Source organism: Furipterus horrens, unplaced genomic scaffold (genome assembly GCF_987537825.1).
Source record: "Furipterus horrens unplaced genomic scaffold, mFurHor1.1.pri manual_scaffold_15, whole genome shotgun sequence".
Lineage (NCBI taxonomy): Eukaryota > Metazoa > Chordata > Mammalia > Chiroptera > Furipteridae > Furipterus > Furipterus horrens.
In genome coordinates this window covers 12496741-12514387 of record NW_028327185.1, presented here as the reverse complement: position 1 = coordinate 12514387, position 17647 = coordinate 12496741, and the positions used below count along the sequence as shown (strand labels likewise).

General features: G+C 44.9%; 1 protein-coding gene across 2 annotated transcripts in view; it reads left to right on the top strand.

Moving 5' to 3' along the window:
• Nucleotides 1–796: 796 nt before the first annotated feature.
• Nucleotides 797–17647, top strand: part of DRC8 (dynein regulatory complex subunit 8) — a 74229-nt gene continuing 57378 nt past the window's right edge. The window contains exon 1 of one of the 2 annotated variants that reach the window (XM_090263439.1): nt 797–1105. In XM_090263439.1, coding sequence (XP_090119565.1) covers nt 1075–1105 — 31 coding nt within the window. In that variant the 5' untranslated portion in view covers nt 797–1074. The remainder of the gene's footprint in view (nt 1106–17647) is intronic. The other variant, XM_090263438.1, reaches the window with a different exon arrangement.

Sequence of the window (17647 nt, the reverse complement as noted above, 5' to 3'; positions counted from 1 at the left end):
GAAGGCCTCTTAAAATTTAGTTTATAAACTTTTTCCATAACACCATCATTTAAATTAGTAAACATATACACTAACAATCATCTTAGTTTTCAAAATATTTATTTGACCCTTATCATTAAGGCATATTATTCAAAACTCACTTTAAAAAAATATTATTGTATGGTGAGCTTATTCTTAAAATGCGATCAGAACTTAACATCATGCTCCAGCTGCAAAGCTTCAGAAAAGCGTGGTTTAAAACTTTTCCATTGTGTAACAATAATCACAGCATGGGCACGTTCTTGTTGCCATGAGAACCTTCTATTTTGCAGCAGGAATGGTGGCTCTGACAACGCCGTGCTTGCGCCTCTTTTAACACGTTTTTCTCCAGCTAGTCCGCTCCCCTAGTAGTAAGTCTAATGGCTCTCGTTTCCTCCCGCACCCGCCCGTGTCCGTTTCGCTCCAGCGCTACTGGGCTGCGCTGACACCGTCCCTGGGAGCCGGCACCGAGCCAGGGTCGGAGCAAACACGCAGGGCAGGCGCTGGGGCACGTCGGCCTCTCAGCCCAGCCGGCCGGGGACGCAGAGGTGGGGCGGCGGGGGAATTCGGTCACCCCCTCGGAAGCCGAGCACTGCACCCAGCTCTCCAGCCGCCTTCTAAAATCTGAGTTAAAAAAAAAAAAATGGAGCAACGCCACGTCGTCCAAACAGAAGGGGAGGGGGAGAGCAGTGTGCCTGATGTCCCCAAATGGGCCAGAGATCAGGGGAAGGAGGCGCGCGGAACTTTAGCAAATAACTTGATTAAATAAACAAGGGCTCAGGCCCGGTTCCGGACGAAAGGGACCGCGGCCGGGAAGCGCCGCGGGGTCTCAGGCGGGACGGGGCTTCCGGTCTCGCGGGAGAGAGGGTCGCGGAGGGGAAGGGGGAAGGGCGCACGCTCGGAGGCGCCCCGCCCCCCGTCCTAGGGTCTTTCCCCCTCGGGATTCCGAGTCGTGGGCCGTGCAGATCCCATCTCGCCGCGGGGGGTGAAGGGGGCGAGGACGCCGCGACCTATGCTAGGCGACGGACGTCTCCCGGGCGACAGGCTCCGCACAAGATGGCGGACGATAAAGAAAAGGACGGCACAGGTAAGAGGCTGCCCTGGCCGCCCGCCGGGACCCCAGCCCCGATCAGAGGCGCCGGGTGGGGCGGGGTCACCCCCGATCTGGGGCTTCCACCGCTGGGAGCCGGGTGACTGCGGAAGGGGCCGCCCTGGCCGTCCTGCAGGGGACACCACCCTCCCCGGCTCCGCAGCTGTCACGGCTGATGCCTCGGCCCCACCCCGCCCCCTCTGGCCCCGCCCCTCCCCTCCCCGCCCCTCCCGCCCTTCCTCGGTCCTCCCTCCCTCCCGGGACGTAACCTCGGCTGCAACGCAGGTTGTGGCCCAGGGACCGGCCAGGAAGGGCCGTAATGGCGTACTTGTTCCCGGCCGCGGGGACCCCGCCTCCAGACCCTCGCCCGACGCCACGCGGGCCGCTGCCCAGGCTGGGGGCCCCTGGCCGGCCTGCGGGAGGACAGGTCGGCCCCCAGTGCCTGGCGGGTCCTCTCCGCCCGCGCCGAACCCCGCCCGGCCCAGGTGGTGGCTTCCACGGCCACCATTTTGCCTCCTGGATGGGGACGCAGGAGGTCACAGTCGTCCCCTCCATGCCTCCACCCTCGGAAATGTCAGCTCGGCGGCCGGCGCTGCGCCACCCGGCTGGTGTTCTGTCTTAGAACACAAAAACAAAACAGTCCTAATAAAGACGACAGCAAACAGGAGCGGGGACGCGCGCGAGCCCCAGTGCGCCGGCAGGGCCTCTGCGGCTGGCCCACGGCCGGCTCCGCTGACCCAGGGCGGTCACGGTCACGGGCGCGGCGGGCGGCCGAGGGACTGCCGGCTCGTGGTCAGTAGGACGAAGGGTTGGTGTGCTTCGTGTGTGGAGGGCGAAGTGATGATCCACGTTTATCTGCAAGACCTTGACGTTGTTTTCATTCAGCAGTATGGTTGAAAACCCGATCCGTGGTTACCATCCTATTAGTTACTCAACATGATAGAGTTTACGTTTGGTAATTGGCAGATTCATCGCAAAAACCACATCAAAATAGCCATAAACGGTAGAGATAAGTATTTTAGAAAGGAAAACAATGTTCCACATTGTTTTCCTTTCTTGACTGCTTAACACATCAACATAAGTGAGAAGAGGAAATAATTCTCTTTATATAAGAATAATTTAAAAAGCTGGATGTCAGATGTGTGCAAGATTTATGGGGATCATCACTAAATTATATAATGTCTAATCCCATTTAAATATACAGTTAACCCTGGCTGGTTTGGCTCAGTGGACTGAGCGTCGGCCTGCGAGCTAAGTGTCGCTGGTTCGATCCTCCAGTCAGGGCACATCAGAGAAGGAAAACTCTGACTCCAAAAAACCTCCGCTGCCTTGCGGCATACCTCTTCAGGGGAAAGGCTAAGGGAGTAAACCCCGACAGAAAATCCGGAGCCGGAGTCCCTAAGGTGGTTTGACGTTGTAGTCAACACCGGCAACTCCTGCGGCGCACCTGAAGCCAAGCTGTATTGACTCCGTCTTTCCCTTGGATCCTTCAGCTGCGAAGAGAGGGGGGGTCTGCTGCATGGGCAACAGCAGACCCTCCATATCACCCTGCCCAGGCTCTGTAGCTTCAGCTTCACTGGAGAGGACACTCCAGCGTCATCGCAAGATGTCGATTCAACACGGGAGGAGTCAGATACCGTGTCACTCCCGAGTCGGACTGCACAACCATTCTCGGCGGTGCAGATAGACTCTTAAGAAGCTACACCATCGTCTCTCGAGACGGACGGCTGCCGACGACGACGAATCCCTGGGGTGCACACCTGAAACTAACATAATAATGTATGTCAACTGTAATTGAAAAATAGAATATGATTTAAAAAAGCTGGCTGTCCTTCATTCAGCTGGTACAGATATAATGCCTATCATATGGAACTTTGGAAACTACAGAGCTGAAAAAAACCATCATCTTCCAAGAATGCTGAGGTCACTAAGGGAAGTAAGACTTCACAAACGGGAGGGAACAGTTACCTGGGCAGAGCAGCCTGTGTGCCAGATGCTGAGCCAGGTGTGTTCTCTCCCCTCCTGGTCTGTGGCGAGCAGCTTGGGCATCACCTGTAGCTTATCAGAGATAAAGAATTCCAGTCATTACCCCTCACCTGCTGAAGCAGAGACTGCATTTAAAGAGATCTGCAAGTGATTTCATATGCACATTAAAGTGTGAGAAGCACTGTTATATGGTCTATCTCATTTATTCTTAACCATTTTATGAGTTAACTATAATGCAGTTTGAAGAGCATGGTGAAATAAAGGTATGTTGTCTAAGGATCGACTAGGGACTCATTTGGTGATATCATCTTTGTATAGTTATTCCACTCCTATATTTTATTCTCAGCTCTGAAGGTTTAGAAATTACATCTAACCAATTACAATTACTCAGGTTTTGGGGATTCTCTCAAGCTAACTAAACTCATGAACAGGGATGTGCAAACCTGACTAATGGTTTATTAACATAAGTAAGGTATGTTGATACGTTGACCAGAAAGCTGATCTCTGCAATGTAATACTACAAAGTTTCATAGGTTTGGGGGAGAGTGAATTTATATTTCAAAGGTTGCTTGATGAGCATGGACTCACACAAAAGGAAGCATAATTTTGGAGGATGTATACATTACCCTATAAGCGCCAGAGGGTGGAGACCATTTTCTGATCTGTTACCCTAAGTGTTTTGCAGATTGCCGAGCACATCGTAGGTGCTCAATATTGGTTGAGTTTAGATCATTTGAATTAAAGATGCTTATGTTTTAACCAAAGCATTACTTGCTGTTTCCTAAAAATCTATACCTAAAGTATATAAAACTATTTTTAGAGTTTTTTTCCCCCCTCATTACAGGTAAGCTATAAGCTATTTCATCTCGTTCAACAAACATTTTTTTGAGAGCCAAAGTATTCACTGTCCTGTCTTTAGAAAACAACTGTTGGTCAAAACTCCTCTTTGTAGAAACATATATTTTGAACAGTTCATCTTTAATCTGAGGGTCTTTTTTTTTTTTTTTTTTGTTATAAAGGAGGATTAAATTTGTGAGTAGTCATCTAGCTCTTCTTCAACATTTAGGGATTAATCTTGATATAGGTATTGAGAATACAGTGGTGGGCACAAGTAAGTTTACAGTTGTGACATTCTTTTGAGTTAATAAAGCTATTGTAATAATCCTAACTGGCATGTCTTTTTCCATATGAACAACTGTAAACCTACTTTTGCCCAGACCCATATTGGTCAAGGTCTAGAATGTTTTATATATACAATTTTTCTATAAGATTATGTACATTGAAGTTATGCTTACTTGTAGCATTTTTGTGCTTTAACATAGTATGATTTAATTTTTTTCCTAGATTAAAAAATGTTTGTTTAAATGGAGAATCAATGCAAGTGTTGATTCTTTGGATCTTTAAATCTTATTTTATTGTGTCTGTCTCCCAGAGAGTTTTATATAGGACTGGAAGGATCTTCTGTTTGTAATTAGAATCATGCCTAGGAAACAAACTGCTTAGAAGTAAAATTTAAACTTTTGGCAGTCCAGTGAGCTTTGGAAGGTATGTCAATTTTTTTAGTAAGCCTCAAATACCCAAAGCTCTCTCTAGGATTTACTATTTTTATTTGTACTAAAATATTCTTTGTTACTTTGTATGCTTCGATAACATTGCTTGGTAAAGTGCTTCCTATACAGTTATTAACTCCAAATCAAAAAGGTTTTACAAGTTTATTATCATCATTACTATTATTTCTCTGTAATCATGCCATTCCCCTCAAAAGCTAACAATCAGAAATCTAAATTAAAAAAACAGAAATTACAGGTGAATGTTACTTTTTGATACTACAGAATATAGTATGGAATAGTAGAAAAAGTGAGCTTTGGAGTAAGACCTGAATTTGAATTTCAGCTTCCCTAACCTCTATCTGATCTTAGCCCAGATGTTAAACCTAAGGAGCCTCAGGTCCCTCAAATGTAAAGTGGGAATAATTATACATATTTCATAATTTTGTAATGGGACAGTGTCTTATTCATCTTTATGTCCCCAGTACCTACCACAATGCCTGACACTAACGGAATGCTGAGTGAATAGGAAGGAAGGTGCTTGCTATTTAGGGAATAGTTATTAGTAGATGCGTGACATGGAATCTAAGGGTTAAGAAAAACTTAAATCTAATAAGTCTTACCAGTTATTGATCACATATGATGTATTTGTACGTATACTGGGGGCCATTTAACAAGTTCTGTCCTTGTTTTAGACTGATAAACATTTAGAAGAGACTAACTGAAGAAAAAAACTGGCTTATTGAAACTTAATATACTTCCTCTAATTCAGAATTAATAAAATTTGCAGAAAAACTGGACTTAAATTTATCTTTGACTAATCTATAAAAATTTGTCAAAAATTCGTAACTTAAAAATTCAAATGGACAATGTGATACCACGTCACACCTATTAGATTGGCTACTATAGAAAGTGTTGGTAAGCATGTGGAGAAATGGGAACCCTTTTACGTTGTCCTTGGGACTCTAAAATGGTGCGGCTGCTGTGGAAAAGAGCATGACAGTTTCTCAAACAATTATATGTTGAATTACCACATGATGCAGCACTTCCACATCTGGGTTTATACCCAATAATTGAAAGCAGGAACTCCAACAGATATTTGTACGCCCAAAGTTCATAGCAGCCTTATTCATAATAATCAAGAGGTGGCAACAACTCAGGTGTCTGTCAGTGGATGCAATCTGAAGATAAGCAAGCACTGGGACTAGACTCAGATATGACACATACTCTAGAATTACCAGAGAAGTTAAAAGGCGTCCAATGGAAAAAGGAAACACCACACAAGAACCGATGGATAGCGCAAGCAGAGCGATGGAAACGCTGAGAAAGAATCAAAAGGAAATGTTAGAGGCAGGATACACAGTAATGGAAATGAGAATGCCTTTGAGGAGTCCATCAGTAGCCTCAGCATGACTGAGGAAAGAATCACCGAACCTGAAGATGCTGAAAATAGAAACTTCTCAAACTGAAATGCAAAGAGGAAAAAGAATGAAAAAAAGAAAAGAAAAAAATAAAAAAGCCTTCAAGAACTGTGAGACAATTTTTACAAAGGTGTAAAATATACATTATTGAGATACCAGAAAGAAAGGATTGAAAGAATGAAGCAGAAGAAATATTTGGAGTAGCAATGACCAGGCATTTTCCAAAACGAGTAGCACTACAGCAGATCCAGGGAGATAAGAGAACACCAAGCAGAATAAATACCAAAAAATTGATGCCTAGGCATATCACATTCAAATTGCAGAAAGCCAAAGACAAGAAAATCTTTACAGAAGCCAGGGGCAGGGGGACCTTACCTAGACTTGTTGGGAACCATGTAAATCAGGAGGAAGTAGAGTGAAATATTTGAAGTGTTGAAAGATAGGTAAAGCAATGTGACCAAGCATGGCTAAGTGGTGAAGCAAGGGCTGACATTCAGTCTGTCTGCCTCCGAAGTCAATGTTGTTACCCTCTGTTCCTCACACAGGGCAGTGAAGTGGAAATGTACTTAAGGAAGGAAATAACATTCACCCATGATCTCATTATCTAGAGCTTTAGTGGGATAATTTGCATTTCTAACAAGTGACCATTGGCCATTTTACTGTTATTTCCTTTAAGGTTTTTTCCTAGGCAAATTTGTATTGTGTTTGTTTTATAGACTCGAGGTGCTATAGTATATAGTTTTATATCCAGCTTCTTCACTTACTATTATAAGCACTTTTTTATGTTGTAGGTATTTATCAAAAACATAATTTATAATAGCTGCATTTTTATTTATGGAATATACTTATTTAAGCTTTTCCTGACTGTTAAATGTTTGTATTGTTTCCAAATTTTCTTTGTTATATATAAGCTGCAATAAATGTTCTTATAAGCAGCAATTTTCAACACTGCATAAGTACTAAAGTTCTGTGGCACACCAAAAAATATAATTTTTGCTAATCTGACAAAAATAGGCATAATTTTGACTTATTCACACTGGACGGCTATTGTGTTGGCTGTTGTCATTTTTTTATTTGGCAGTTTAAGGGCAAAGAAGTCAGTGCCCCTGACTGAATAGTCAGGTAGTGCAGGCTTTAAAAGTTCTTGTGGCACACCTGTGTGCCTCTTGTGCCGCTGCGCACTGGTTGAAAACTGCTATCATCCAGTAATCTTTTGACTTCGCTTGGTCGCTACCCTCTCCCCACTTTGGAAAAATGATTTCATTTACTTTCACCTCTGTTGGTCCTTACTGATTACTAACAGAGGATAGTCTAATTTCTAAGTTCTGTGAGTATCTTGTGAACCTTTTTGTACTAATTACATTAATTCATTTCCAAAGTTTTTCGTTAATCAAAGACACATAGTTGCCAATCAGTTTAGGATCAGTGTAAGATACACACTTGCTTATTGTTTGTCTATTCTATTATAGTGGAAACTTCATGAAGTCAAAGACTTTGCTTCATTTACTACTAAATCTTAGTGTGGAGAATGTAGTCAGTCACTATAAATATTTGTTGAATGAAGCAGGAGTTACTCACTGAGTAAAGAAATTTAATGTCACCCTGCATGGTTATTATGGGTAAATGTATTTTTCTGCTAACCTTTTAAAAAATATTGAAAATAGCTCAGAGATACCCCCATTACATTTGCAGGCACTTAGACTGGAAATCACATTTAATCCAGCCTCATCATTTAAAAGCTAGAATGGCACCTCCACTTCAGCATGGTGATTGAGCACACATTTATTTTGACCCTTCCTGAAACTCAACTAAAATGACAGTAGAGGAATAAAATCAGGGATAGACCTACAAGGATAAATTAAATGGGAAAGGAGATAATAGCAGTTTGTAAAAAGACATTAGGAGTGGGAATACTAAATTATTAAATGGATGGACGAGTGGCAACTAGCCTAGCAGAGCCAAAGAAAATAAACATAAGCATAGAGGGGAGGGAACCAAAAAGAAACAAACCAAGTAGATCTGGAAAATCCTGGAAAGGCTCAGGATTGGAGGCAGCAGCCATCTCTGAAGACACGTATGTGAAATGAGGCTAAATCTAGGATATTTGGATGAAACTTCTAGGTCAAGTGGTTGGATCTCCCATCCCCTGGAGTAAGCAGGTGATCACTTCCTCTTCATCCGTGCAGAGGACCGGAGGCTTACTCTCTGATGACTTGAAATCAGAGAGACTTAGGATTTGGGGATAAGTGGCCCAGCTATGGTAGAGGGTGATGTGCCATAATCATTGTTATTACAATTTTGATGTAGTTGAAATATTAAAATTTCTTTGAAATTCAGTATTACCACATAGATTAAATACGAGTAGGACCCAAGATAACAAACCTGAAAAGTGGTACTATGTCTAATAAAATGTCAAAGAAATAGGGATCTGAAATTCTCTTTAAGATCTTCATTAGTAATGAGGAAGAGGAGCTCTGTACCTCTAATTGGTTAGATTTGCATTGGTAACTAAGCAGCAGCTAGACTGACTAGATCCCAGTAGCAAGACCAGCGCTGGTTACCTAATTCTCTTTGCCTTAGGTTCCCTCATCTATAAAATAGAAAAATGTAATAATATTCCTTCATGTTCTCAGTTAAGGGTATTTGGGTGTTCATTGTACTAGTTTTTCAACTTTTCTGGGGCTTAAAATATTTCAAAATTAAAGGTTGAGGATATTATATAGCAATAAGAGAATGAACAGACCTATAACTACATGCAATGAAATTAAGTTAAAGAAGCTATGTACAAATAATATTGTATGAGACAGCAAACTAACTTCTGCTCTCACAAGTAAGGATAGTAGATAGTAGTTGCTTTGGGAGGTGGGGAGGACTAGTGACTGGATAGGGCCTAGAGACCTTATAGGTGCTGGATATTTTCTTTCTCTTGTTCTGGGTGCTAATTATATGTGTGAAAATTTATTAAACTGTACACTTACATATAGTTTTTTATATGTATGCTCTATTTCTATTTAAAAAAACTTAAAAAGTTGAGAAAAGAAAAAAAAAAACAGTGGTGCTTACTTCATAAGGTTTTTGTGGGGATTAAATAAATCAGTGCATTCAACAGTTAGAATAATGCCAGGTACATAGAAATGGTAAGGACGCTGTGAGGGGACGTGCAGAACTCAGGTCGTGTCTTTGCAACTTTGATTCCCTTTTCTCAGCCTACAGTTATTTCAAAGTTAAAAGTGTTTTATGTAGTATGTAAACGTGCAGCTGAATAGGGTGGTCCTGGTTGCAGGTTATATCTTTGTTTGCTGGACTTCCATGCACTTTGATTTTCTGGAACTTGTGGTTGTTTCTAGTTTTGAGGTGGTTGTATTCCTTCTTGGTTGTGGGGGGAGACGCCGCATGTCTGTCTATGCCTCCATCTTGGCCAGAAGTCCTCCTAGTGAATATTTTAATTGAATTATTATATTCTTCAATTCCTGAAGTTCTGTTTTTTAAGATATTTTCATTTTGTTCATGCATCATTTTCCTGATTTTCCTTAGTTGTCTGTTTTCTCTCGAAGTTCATTGAACTTATTTAAGATGGTCGTTTTTATTTTTGTCTCATAATTATTAGGTCTTCATTTCTTTAAGGTTGTTTCTGTGCTGGCTTAGGGGAGGGGCTCTCATGGGTGAAATAATTTTTTAACCATTTTAATGTAGCTGGTTTTGGCTTTGCACTTTCCTGGGATATTATGACTTTTTAACTGGTTTCTGGAGTTCTCTTAAAGCATTTTTAGACAGTATATTGTTAAGTTCGTGTCTCTGTGGAAGAACAAAGTGTGGGGCTTCCTATTTTTCTAAAGGATTGGGCTGGCCTGGCAGAGGGTCCCTGGTTTATTCTTTGGGTGTTCTAGAGGGAACAGGCTATGAGGCAGAGGCCTGTCATTCTTCCAAAGTTGTGTAGTTTTTGTATTTTATGCTGTTTTAGTTTGTAACTAGCCCTATAGAAATAAGGTGATTAAAACAGGGGGAAGTGATAGCAGGGCCCAGGTGTTAGAGTTTAGCCTTAATTGATAGGCTTAAGTAATTGAAGCTGTGACTGGATAGACTTTCTTTATCACCAAACCTTTGCTTCTGGAATTTTGCCTAGAGGGTGGCGGCAGGCAGCAGGACCCCAAATTGCTTTTCGGTAGCATAACTACTATTGAATCAAGATTAAAGCATTTCCATCTCCCTAAAAATTATCCTGTGTCTTGTTGTATCATCCTTTCCTCTAGCCCCATAGCCCAAGGCAACCAGTGATCTACTTTCTGTCTCTATAATTTTGCATTTTCTAGAACTTCATGTAGACTTTTATGCTTTGCTTCTTTCACTTAGCGTAATGCTTTTTGAGATTCATTTGTGTTGTTTTGTGTATCAGTATTTTGATCTTTTTTATTGCTGTGGATGTCTGTGACGCGATATTCTAGCGTCCGCATCGTTTAGAGCTGCGACTCAGAACATGGCGCGTTCCTAGAAGCCGCTTTCGGCATCAGTGGGCGGCGGCGCGTGGACTTGCAAGCGTGGGGCGCGGGACCAACCGACGCCACTTCGTGTTGGACAGTGGAAGCTGGAGAGCCAGGCTATTCGGACTGAGCCAATTGGTTTCCATGGATCTCAATAGTGCCAGCACTGTTGTTCTTCAAGTCTTAACTCAGGCCACCAGTCAGGATACTGCTGTGTTAAAGCCAGCTGAGGAGCAGTTGAAACAGTGGGAAACACAGCCAGGTTTTTATTCAGTGTTGCTGGTAAGTTGCTTAAAAATAGTTATTATTTTTAATAAAATGAGACACTATTCTATTGTTTTAAAAACCTACTTGTGTTGGTGGTTTACTTAGTGAAACTGATCCAAATGTTTGGCTGCCATTGCACTGCCATTTACTAATTCGAGGCATGGCACTTGGAGGACATTTAAGAGATGTTTATTGTTGGGTGAGTATACCCAAGCAGGGTATTGGTAGTATCTGCTTAGAAGGTTACACTGCCAGTTTTCTATTTTAGCCTGTAAATGCTGCCCTCAAGACTGTAAAGGAGGAAAGAGGAAGGACATCTCTAAAATCAGAGAAGGAAAACTCTGACCCCAAAAAACCTCCGCTGCCTTGCGGCATACCTCTTCAGGGGAAAGGCTAAGGGAGTAAACCCCGACAGAAAATCCGGAGCCGGAGTCCCTAAGGCGGTTTGACATTGTAGTCAACACCGGCAACTCCTGCGGCGCACCTGAAGCCAAGCTGTATTGACTTTGTCTTTCCCTTGGACCCTTCAGCTGCGAAGAGAGGGGGGGTCTGCTGCATGGGCAACAGCAGACCCTCCATATCACCCTGCCCAGGCTCTGTAGCTTCAGTTTCACTTGAGAGGACACTCCAGCGTCATCGCAAGATGCCGACTCAACACGGGAGGAGACAGATACCGGTTATAAGCTCATCCGATTGGCGAAGGAAACGAGCGCCAGGGATCTCCTCTGATGGTGGGAGAGGTCATCGCACCTCACTGGACAGCTACCGTCTCGCCATGGCTCGCCTGCCCCACTGGGTGCGTGGGGATCAGAGAGGCGCCTCTCGAAAAGTGGGCCACAAAACACCCGCACCAGTTAATTCCAAGCAAACAACAAGAAAGAAGCCTCCGGCTCTTCGCCTCGCTAGCTGGAACATCAGGACCATGTGCCCCGGACTTACTGCAGACCTTCCGTGGATCAAGGGTGCCAGGAAAACCGCTGTCATCGATAGGGAACTGGCACGACTAAACATCGACATTGCGGCTCTACAGGAGACCCGGTTGGCCGACAACGGAACTATCAGAGAAACCAACTACACTTTCTACTGGCAAGGGAAGTCTCCGGACCAACCAAGACAGCACGGTGTTGGGTTCGCTGTGAAGAACACGCTTGTTAACTCCATAGAGCCACCCACAGGAGGCACAGAGAGATTACTTACCCTCCGATTGTCAACAACTTTCGGCCCAGTCAGCATTCTTAGCGCGTATGCCCCAACCCTCTGCGCCACCACCGAAGAGAAAGAACAGTTCTACCATGCACTGGACGAAGCGTTATCCAAGATTCCCAGAAGTAACGCTCTCTATCTCCTTGGAGACTTCAATGCAAGAGTAGGAGCCGACCACATGGCCTGGCCCACCTGCCTTGGAAACTTTGGGAGAGGAAAGATCAATGAGAATGGTCAGCGACTGCTTGAGCTTTTGTGTCACCACGGCCTGTGCGTGACAAACACATTCTTCAAGTGCAAAGAGATCCACCAGGTGTCATGGAGGCACCCCCGCTCCCGTCATTGGCACCAGCTTGACCTCGTCATCACCAGAAGAACGGATATTGGCAGCACCCTCCTCACCCGCAGCTACCACAGTGCAGACTGCGACACGGACCATGCCCTCGTGGTAAGCAAGGTGCGCATAATGCCGAAGAGGTTGCACCACTCCAAGATGAAGGGTCGCCCACGCATCAACACCAGTTGTGCCAGCAACCCAGTTAAGACCCAGCAATTCATCAACAAGATGGAAGATGCACTCGGCGAGGGAGTGGCGGCAGATGACATTATCGAATCCAATTGGCCACGTCTCCGCGACGCCATATACAACTCCGCCATTATTGCTTACGGGAAGAAAGAGCGGAAGAACGCTGACTGGTACGAGGCTCACTGGGAAGAAATGGAACCCGTGATCGAGGCTAAGAGGAAGGCCCTACTGGCTTACAAGGCCACGCCCACTCCCAGTACACTTCAAGCTCTACGGGCTGCCAGGAACAAAGTCCAGAAGACCGCCCGCCACTGTGCCAACACCTATTGGCTAAACCTGTGCAGAAGCATCCAGGAAGCCGCCGATATAGGCAACGCACGAGGAATGTATGAGGGTATCAAGAAGGCAACAGGCCCAATCCCCTCCAAGATCGCCCCCCTTAAGTCCAAGACAGGTGAGGTCATCACTGACCAGGAACAGCAAATGCGGCGGTGGACCGAGCACTACCTCGAGCTGTACGCAACGAAGAACACCGTAACAGACACTGCTCTTAACGCCATCCCAGACCTACCAGTCATGGAGGAGCTAGACACCCCACCTACTGCGGCAGAGCTCGGCAAAGCCATCGACCGCCTCGCTTGCGGGAAAGCACCAGGAAGCGACGGAATCCCTCCAGAAATCCTAAAGAGCGGGAAACCAGTCCTGCTACAGCCGCTCCACCATCTACTCTGTCTCTGCTGGAAGGAGGGTTACATCCCCCAGGATATGAGAGACACCAACATTATCACCATGTACAAGAACAAAGGAGACCGCAGCGACTGCAACAACTACCGGGGCATCTCTCTCCTCAGCGTCGTCGGCAAAGTATTCGCCCGGGTCGCTCTTGCCCGCCTGCAGACCCTTGCTTCCCGCGTCTACCCAGAGTCCCAGTGTGGCTTCAGAGCTGGCCGCTCAACAGTGGACATGATCTTCTCCCTACGCCAGCTGCAGGAGAAGTGTCACGAGCAGCATAAACCACTCTACCTCGCCTTTATTGACCTCACGAAGGCGTTTGATCTGGTCAGTCGAAGCGGACTCTTCAGCTTGCTACGGAAGATTGGCTGTCCACCACATCTGCTTGCTGTGGTCATGTCCTTTCACGACAACATGCACAGCACGGTGTCCTACAACGGCACAACCTCTGAGGCCTTCCCAGTCAGCAGCGGAGTAAAGCAGGGCTGCGTCCTCGCGCCTACGCTGTTCGGAATCTTCTTCTCCATGCTCCTCCAATACGCCTTTAAGGACTGCAGCGAGGGTGTCTTCATTCACACCAGATCCGATGGCAAGCTCTACAACCTGGCCCGTCTACGAGCCAAGACCAAAGTCAAAGAGGTGCTCATCCGTGAGATGCTCTTCGCCGACGACGCAGCTTTGACATCACACTCCGAAGAGGGACTCCAACAGCTAGTCACTTGCCTTTCCCACGCATGCAAGGAGTTCGGACTAGCCATCAGCCTGACGAAGACGAATGTTATGGCTCAAGGCACGGGGACTCCCCCATGCATCACCATCGACGGATACACCCTGGAGGTTGTCAACGACTTCACTTACCTCGGGTCCACCATCTCGAGCTCTCTGTCAGTCGACTTGGAGGTCAACCGGAGAATCGCCAGGGCAGCCACAGTTATGGCCAGACTGAACCGGCGAGCGTGGAACAATTCCAGCCTCACTGAGAAAACCAGACTGCGCATCTACCAAGCCTGCGTACTCAGCACTCTCCTCTATGGCAGCGAGACGTGGACCACCTACGCAAGGCACGAAAGGAAACTCAACAGCTTCCACATGAGGTGCCTGCGACGCGTCCTGCATGTCACCTGGCAGGATAAGGTCCCCAACACCGAGGTGCTGAAGCGAGCCAATATGAGCAGTTTGCATGCAGTTCTTAGCGAGAGACGCCTCAGGTGGCTCGGCCATGTCAAAAGAATGGATGCAGGCCGTATCCCCAAAGACCTCCTCTATGGCGAGCTAGCAGAAGGCAAGAGGATGACAGGGCGCCCAAAACTGCGGTTCAAAGACATCTGCAAAAAGGACATGACACAATGCTCCATCAATCTCAACACATGGGAAGTTCAAGCAGACGACCGCCTAGCCTGGAGGCTCGCGGTCAGGCAAGGTACGTCACGCGCGGAGGCTGCGCGCAACGAGGAGGCGGTCCAGAAAAGATCGAGGCGGAAGCAGCGTCAGCAGCAGCAACAACAGCCATCTGCCTTCACCTGTACCAAGTGCGGCAGGGATTGTCACTCCCGAATCGGACTGCACAGCCATTCTCGGCGGTGCAGATAGACTCTCAAGAAGCTACGCCATCGTCTCTCGAGACGGACGGCTGCCGACGACGACGAAGCACTAAAATCTTCAAAAGAAAAGTGAAAGGGAATTCAGAGGTTAAAAACTTCAGATGAAATCAGTAATTAAAATGAAATGTCTTATGAAACTACAGTATAATGAAAATAGAGGGAAACTGTCAAATGTTACCTCACTTTCAAAGACTTATCTCCATTACCCCTCGGTTACCCACTTCCATGGCCACACTGTGTGTCACCTAGAATTGTGTCCCTTCTGAAACCTTAAATCCAGATATTTCGTTCTTGGACCATACCTTATTCAACATTAGTTATTTTAAACATAATTTGTGAAATAATTCAAACTTTGTGGTTTGCAAGAATAGTATAGCAAATTCCCACATCCCCTTTACCCAAATTTACAAATTTCAACAATGCCACATTTTATTCTCTCTCATGTGTAATATAGCACATATTGTAATGTAATGTGTAATATAACGTTGTATGCATATATTTCTTACTTGAAACAGTTGAGAGTATGTTACATACAATTGTGCCATTTTATCTCTTAATACTTTGGTGTGTATTTCCTAGAAACAAGGATAGTCTCTTATGTAAAATCTATGAAACTTAATATAGATACATTCTATTTTATCTAAGTCTACAGTCCATAGTCTACTTCTGTCAGTTGTCCCAGTTGTCAACAGCACCCTTTATAGCATTTCCTCCTCCAGCACAGGCTTGGTCCAGGCTCACCTACTGCATTTAGTGTCTCGTGTCTCCTGAGTGTCCTTTAATCTAGAGCAGCGCCTTAGTCTGTCTCTGTGGGCCAGAGCCGACTGGGGCCTCTGTTTCCCTGTTTTTTTTTCCTGGTCATATGTCCAGCAGCACCCTCCATGCTTTTCACACTTCATCATAACAACCAGTTTGCTGCTTCCATAACGCAAGCGCATCACAGGCTTTATTTAGTTGGTTGATTGCTGAGTGAACAGTGAAGAACATGCAATCTATAGGGAGTCCTTATGGATTCACATTCTAGGTCTACCAAAGAGGGGAGCAACTTTAGACTAAGTTCCTAACTTCTAACTTCTTCATGTGTCCGATGAGTATGGTAGGACCTACTTCATATGCTGGTAAAGCATGTGGCAGCACTTCACATGTAGTGAGAGCGAGAGCTCTACACATTTTTTTTTTTTTTAATTATTTTTTAACAAGGTTACTTTATTTTATTTTATTTATCTGTTTTTAGAGAGAGGGGAAAGGAGAAAGAGAGGGAGAGAAATGTCAATGTGCGGTTGCCTCTCACGCGCCTCCAACTGGGGACCTGATGTGCAACCTAGTCATGTGCCCTGACTGGGAATCGAACCAGCGACACTTGGTTCGCAGGCTGATGCTCAATCCACTGAGCCACACCAGCCAGGGGTCTACACATGTTATCAACCATAACCCACTGTGTCAGGCACTGTGCTAGACATTAGGGAAAAAACCAGGCTTGGGCCTTGGCCTCTTACGGGTCATATTACTACAGAGGAGAGAAGCATAACTACATAGTTATTTAACATTTGGGTATGTACTTCAAAAACACCGAGGGCTCCTGAAGGGGGACACCTGACCTAACTTTTTCTTACTTCAGGGACTTTGCATGTGGCATTCACTCTGTGGAAAACCTGCTAGTTTTCAGCAAAAGGATGTGCCAATTCAAAAGCTTGCAGCAGTAAAGGAGCGTGCTTATTGGAGGCCTTGAATGTGGGCCAGCGTAGCTGTAATGGAGGATGAGGGTGCTGAAGAGTGGTGTGGAATGGAGTTTGTAAAGTAGGCAGAGGCCAGGCCTATTTGAGGACCAGGTCAGGAGGAGCTGACATCGATTTAAGGGCACGTGGAAGCCATCGAAGCTTTTTATTCAGGGAGGTAATACAATTCACTTTATGTTTGTAAGACGTCACTTGCCTGCTCTGTGGCAGCTTGGAGCAGGGCAAGAGGAGATGATCACGGTGGTATTCGGAGCTAGGTGGCGGCAGAGGAAATGACTGAGCAGCTTTTAGAGTTTAGAGATTCTAAATTTCTTTGTGACTGGGTTTGGGGTTAGGAAGGAGTAGGGATGAATGAACACCTGTTTATTTCAACTTCTGACTCTTCTGGGCTTTCCCCAAGTCCCACCCTTAAGACTGGGGTAGATGCCACCTGGTGCTTCTGTAGCATTGTCTACTTATTTCGCTGAGTTTGAGCACATCTACTGTTCATGCTTTGCTGTAGCTGGGTTCTCTTTTTAAAATTAGAACGTATTTGTGGTAACTATCAGTGAACATTTGATAAATGGAAGCACAAATTAACACATAGGTAGATGATGAGTGAATATAATATTTCGTTTTTAAGCCAGGTGTTTTGGTGGTATGTTGTCTTTGGATCAAATTGTTTATAAAATAAGCATTTATTAAGAACTACTCCTTCCTCCTCCTTGCAAAAAAACCCCGTAATTGGTTCTTGACTATGTTTTAACATCATAGTTGGAATAGGTATTGGCATTACTTGGGTCAAACAGCAATAACATTGTTTGTACTTACAGTTAATTAGCCTTTGGGGCATTTCTTTACCTCCTTTGCTGCATGTTTTAAACAGTCCTCATGCTAAGGATTCCTCTTGGGGCTTATTATTTTATCTTGATTTCTGTAGGCAGGGTTTTGAGCACCATAAATACTTAAATGTGTATACAGATGACTTAGCTTTAGAAAAAAAGAACTCAGCCACATTATTTGTTTAAAAATTTCTCTATAACCTAGGGAATTAGACTTTTAT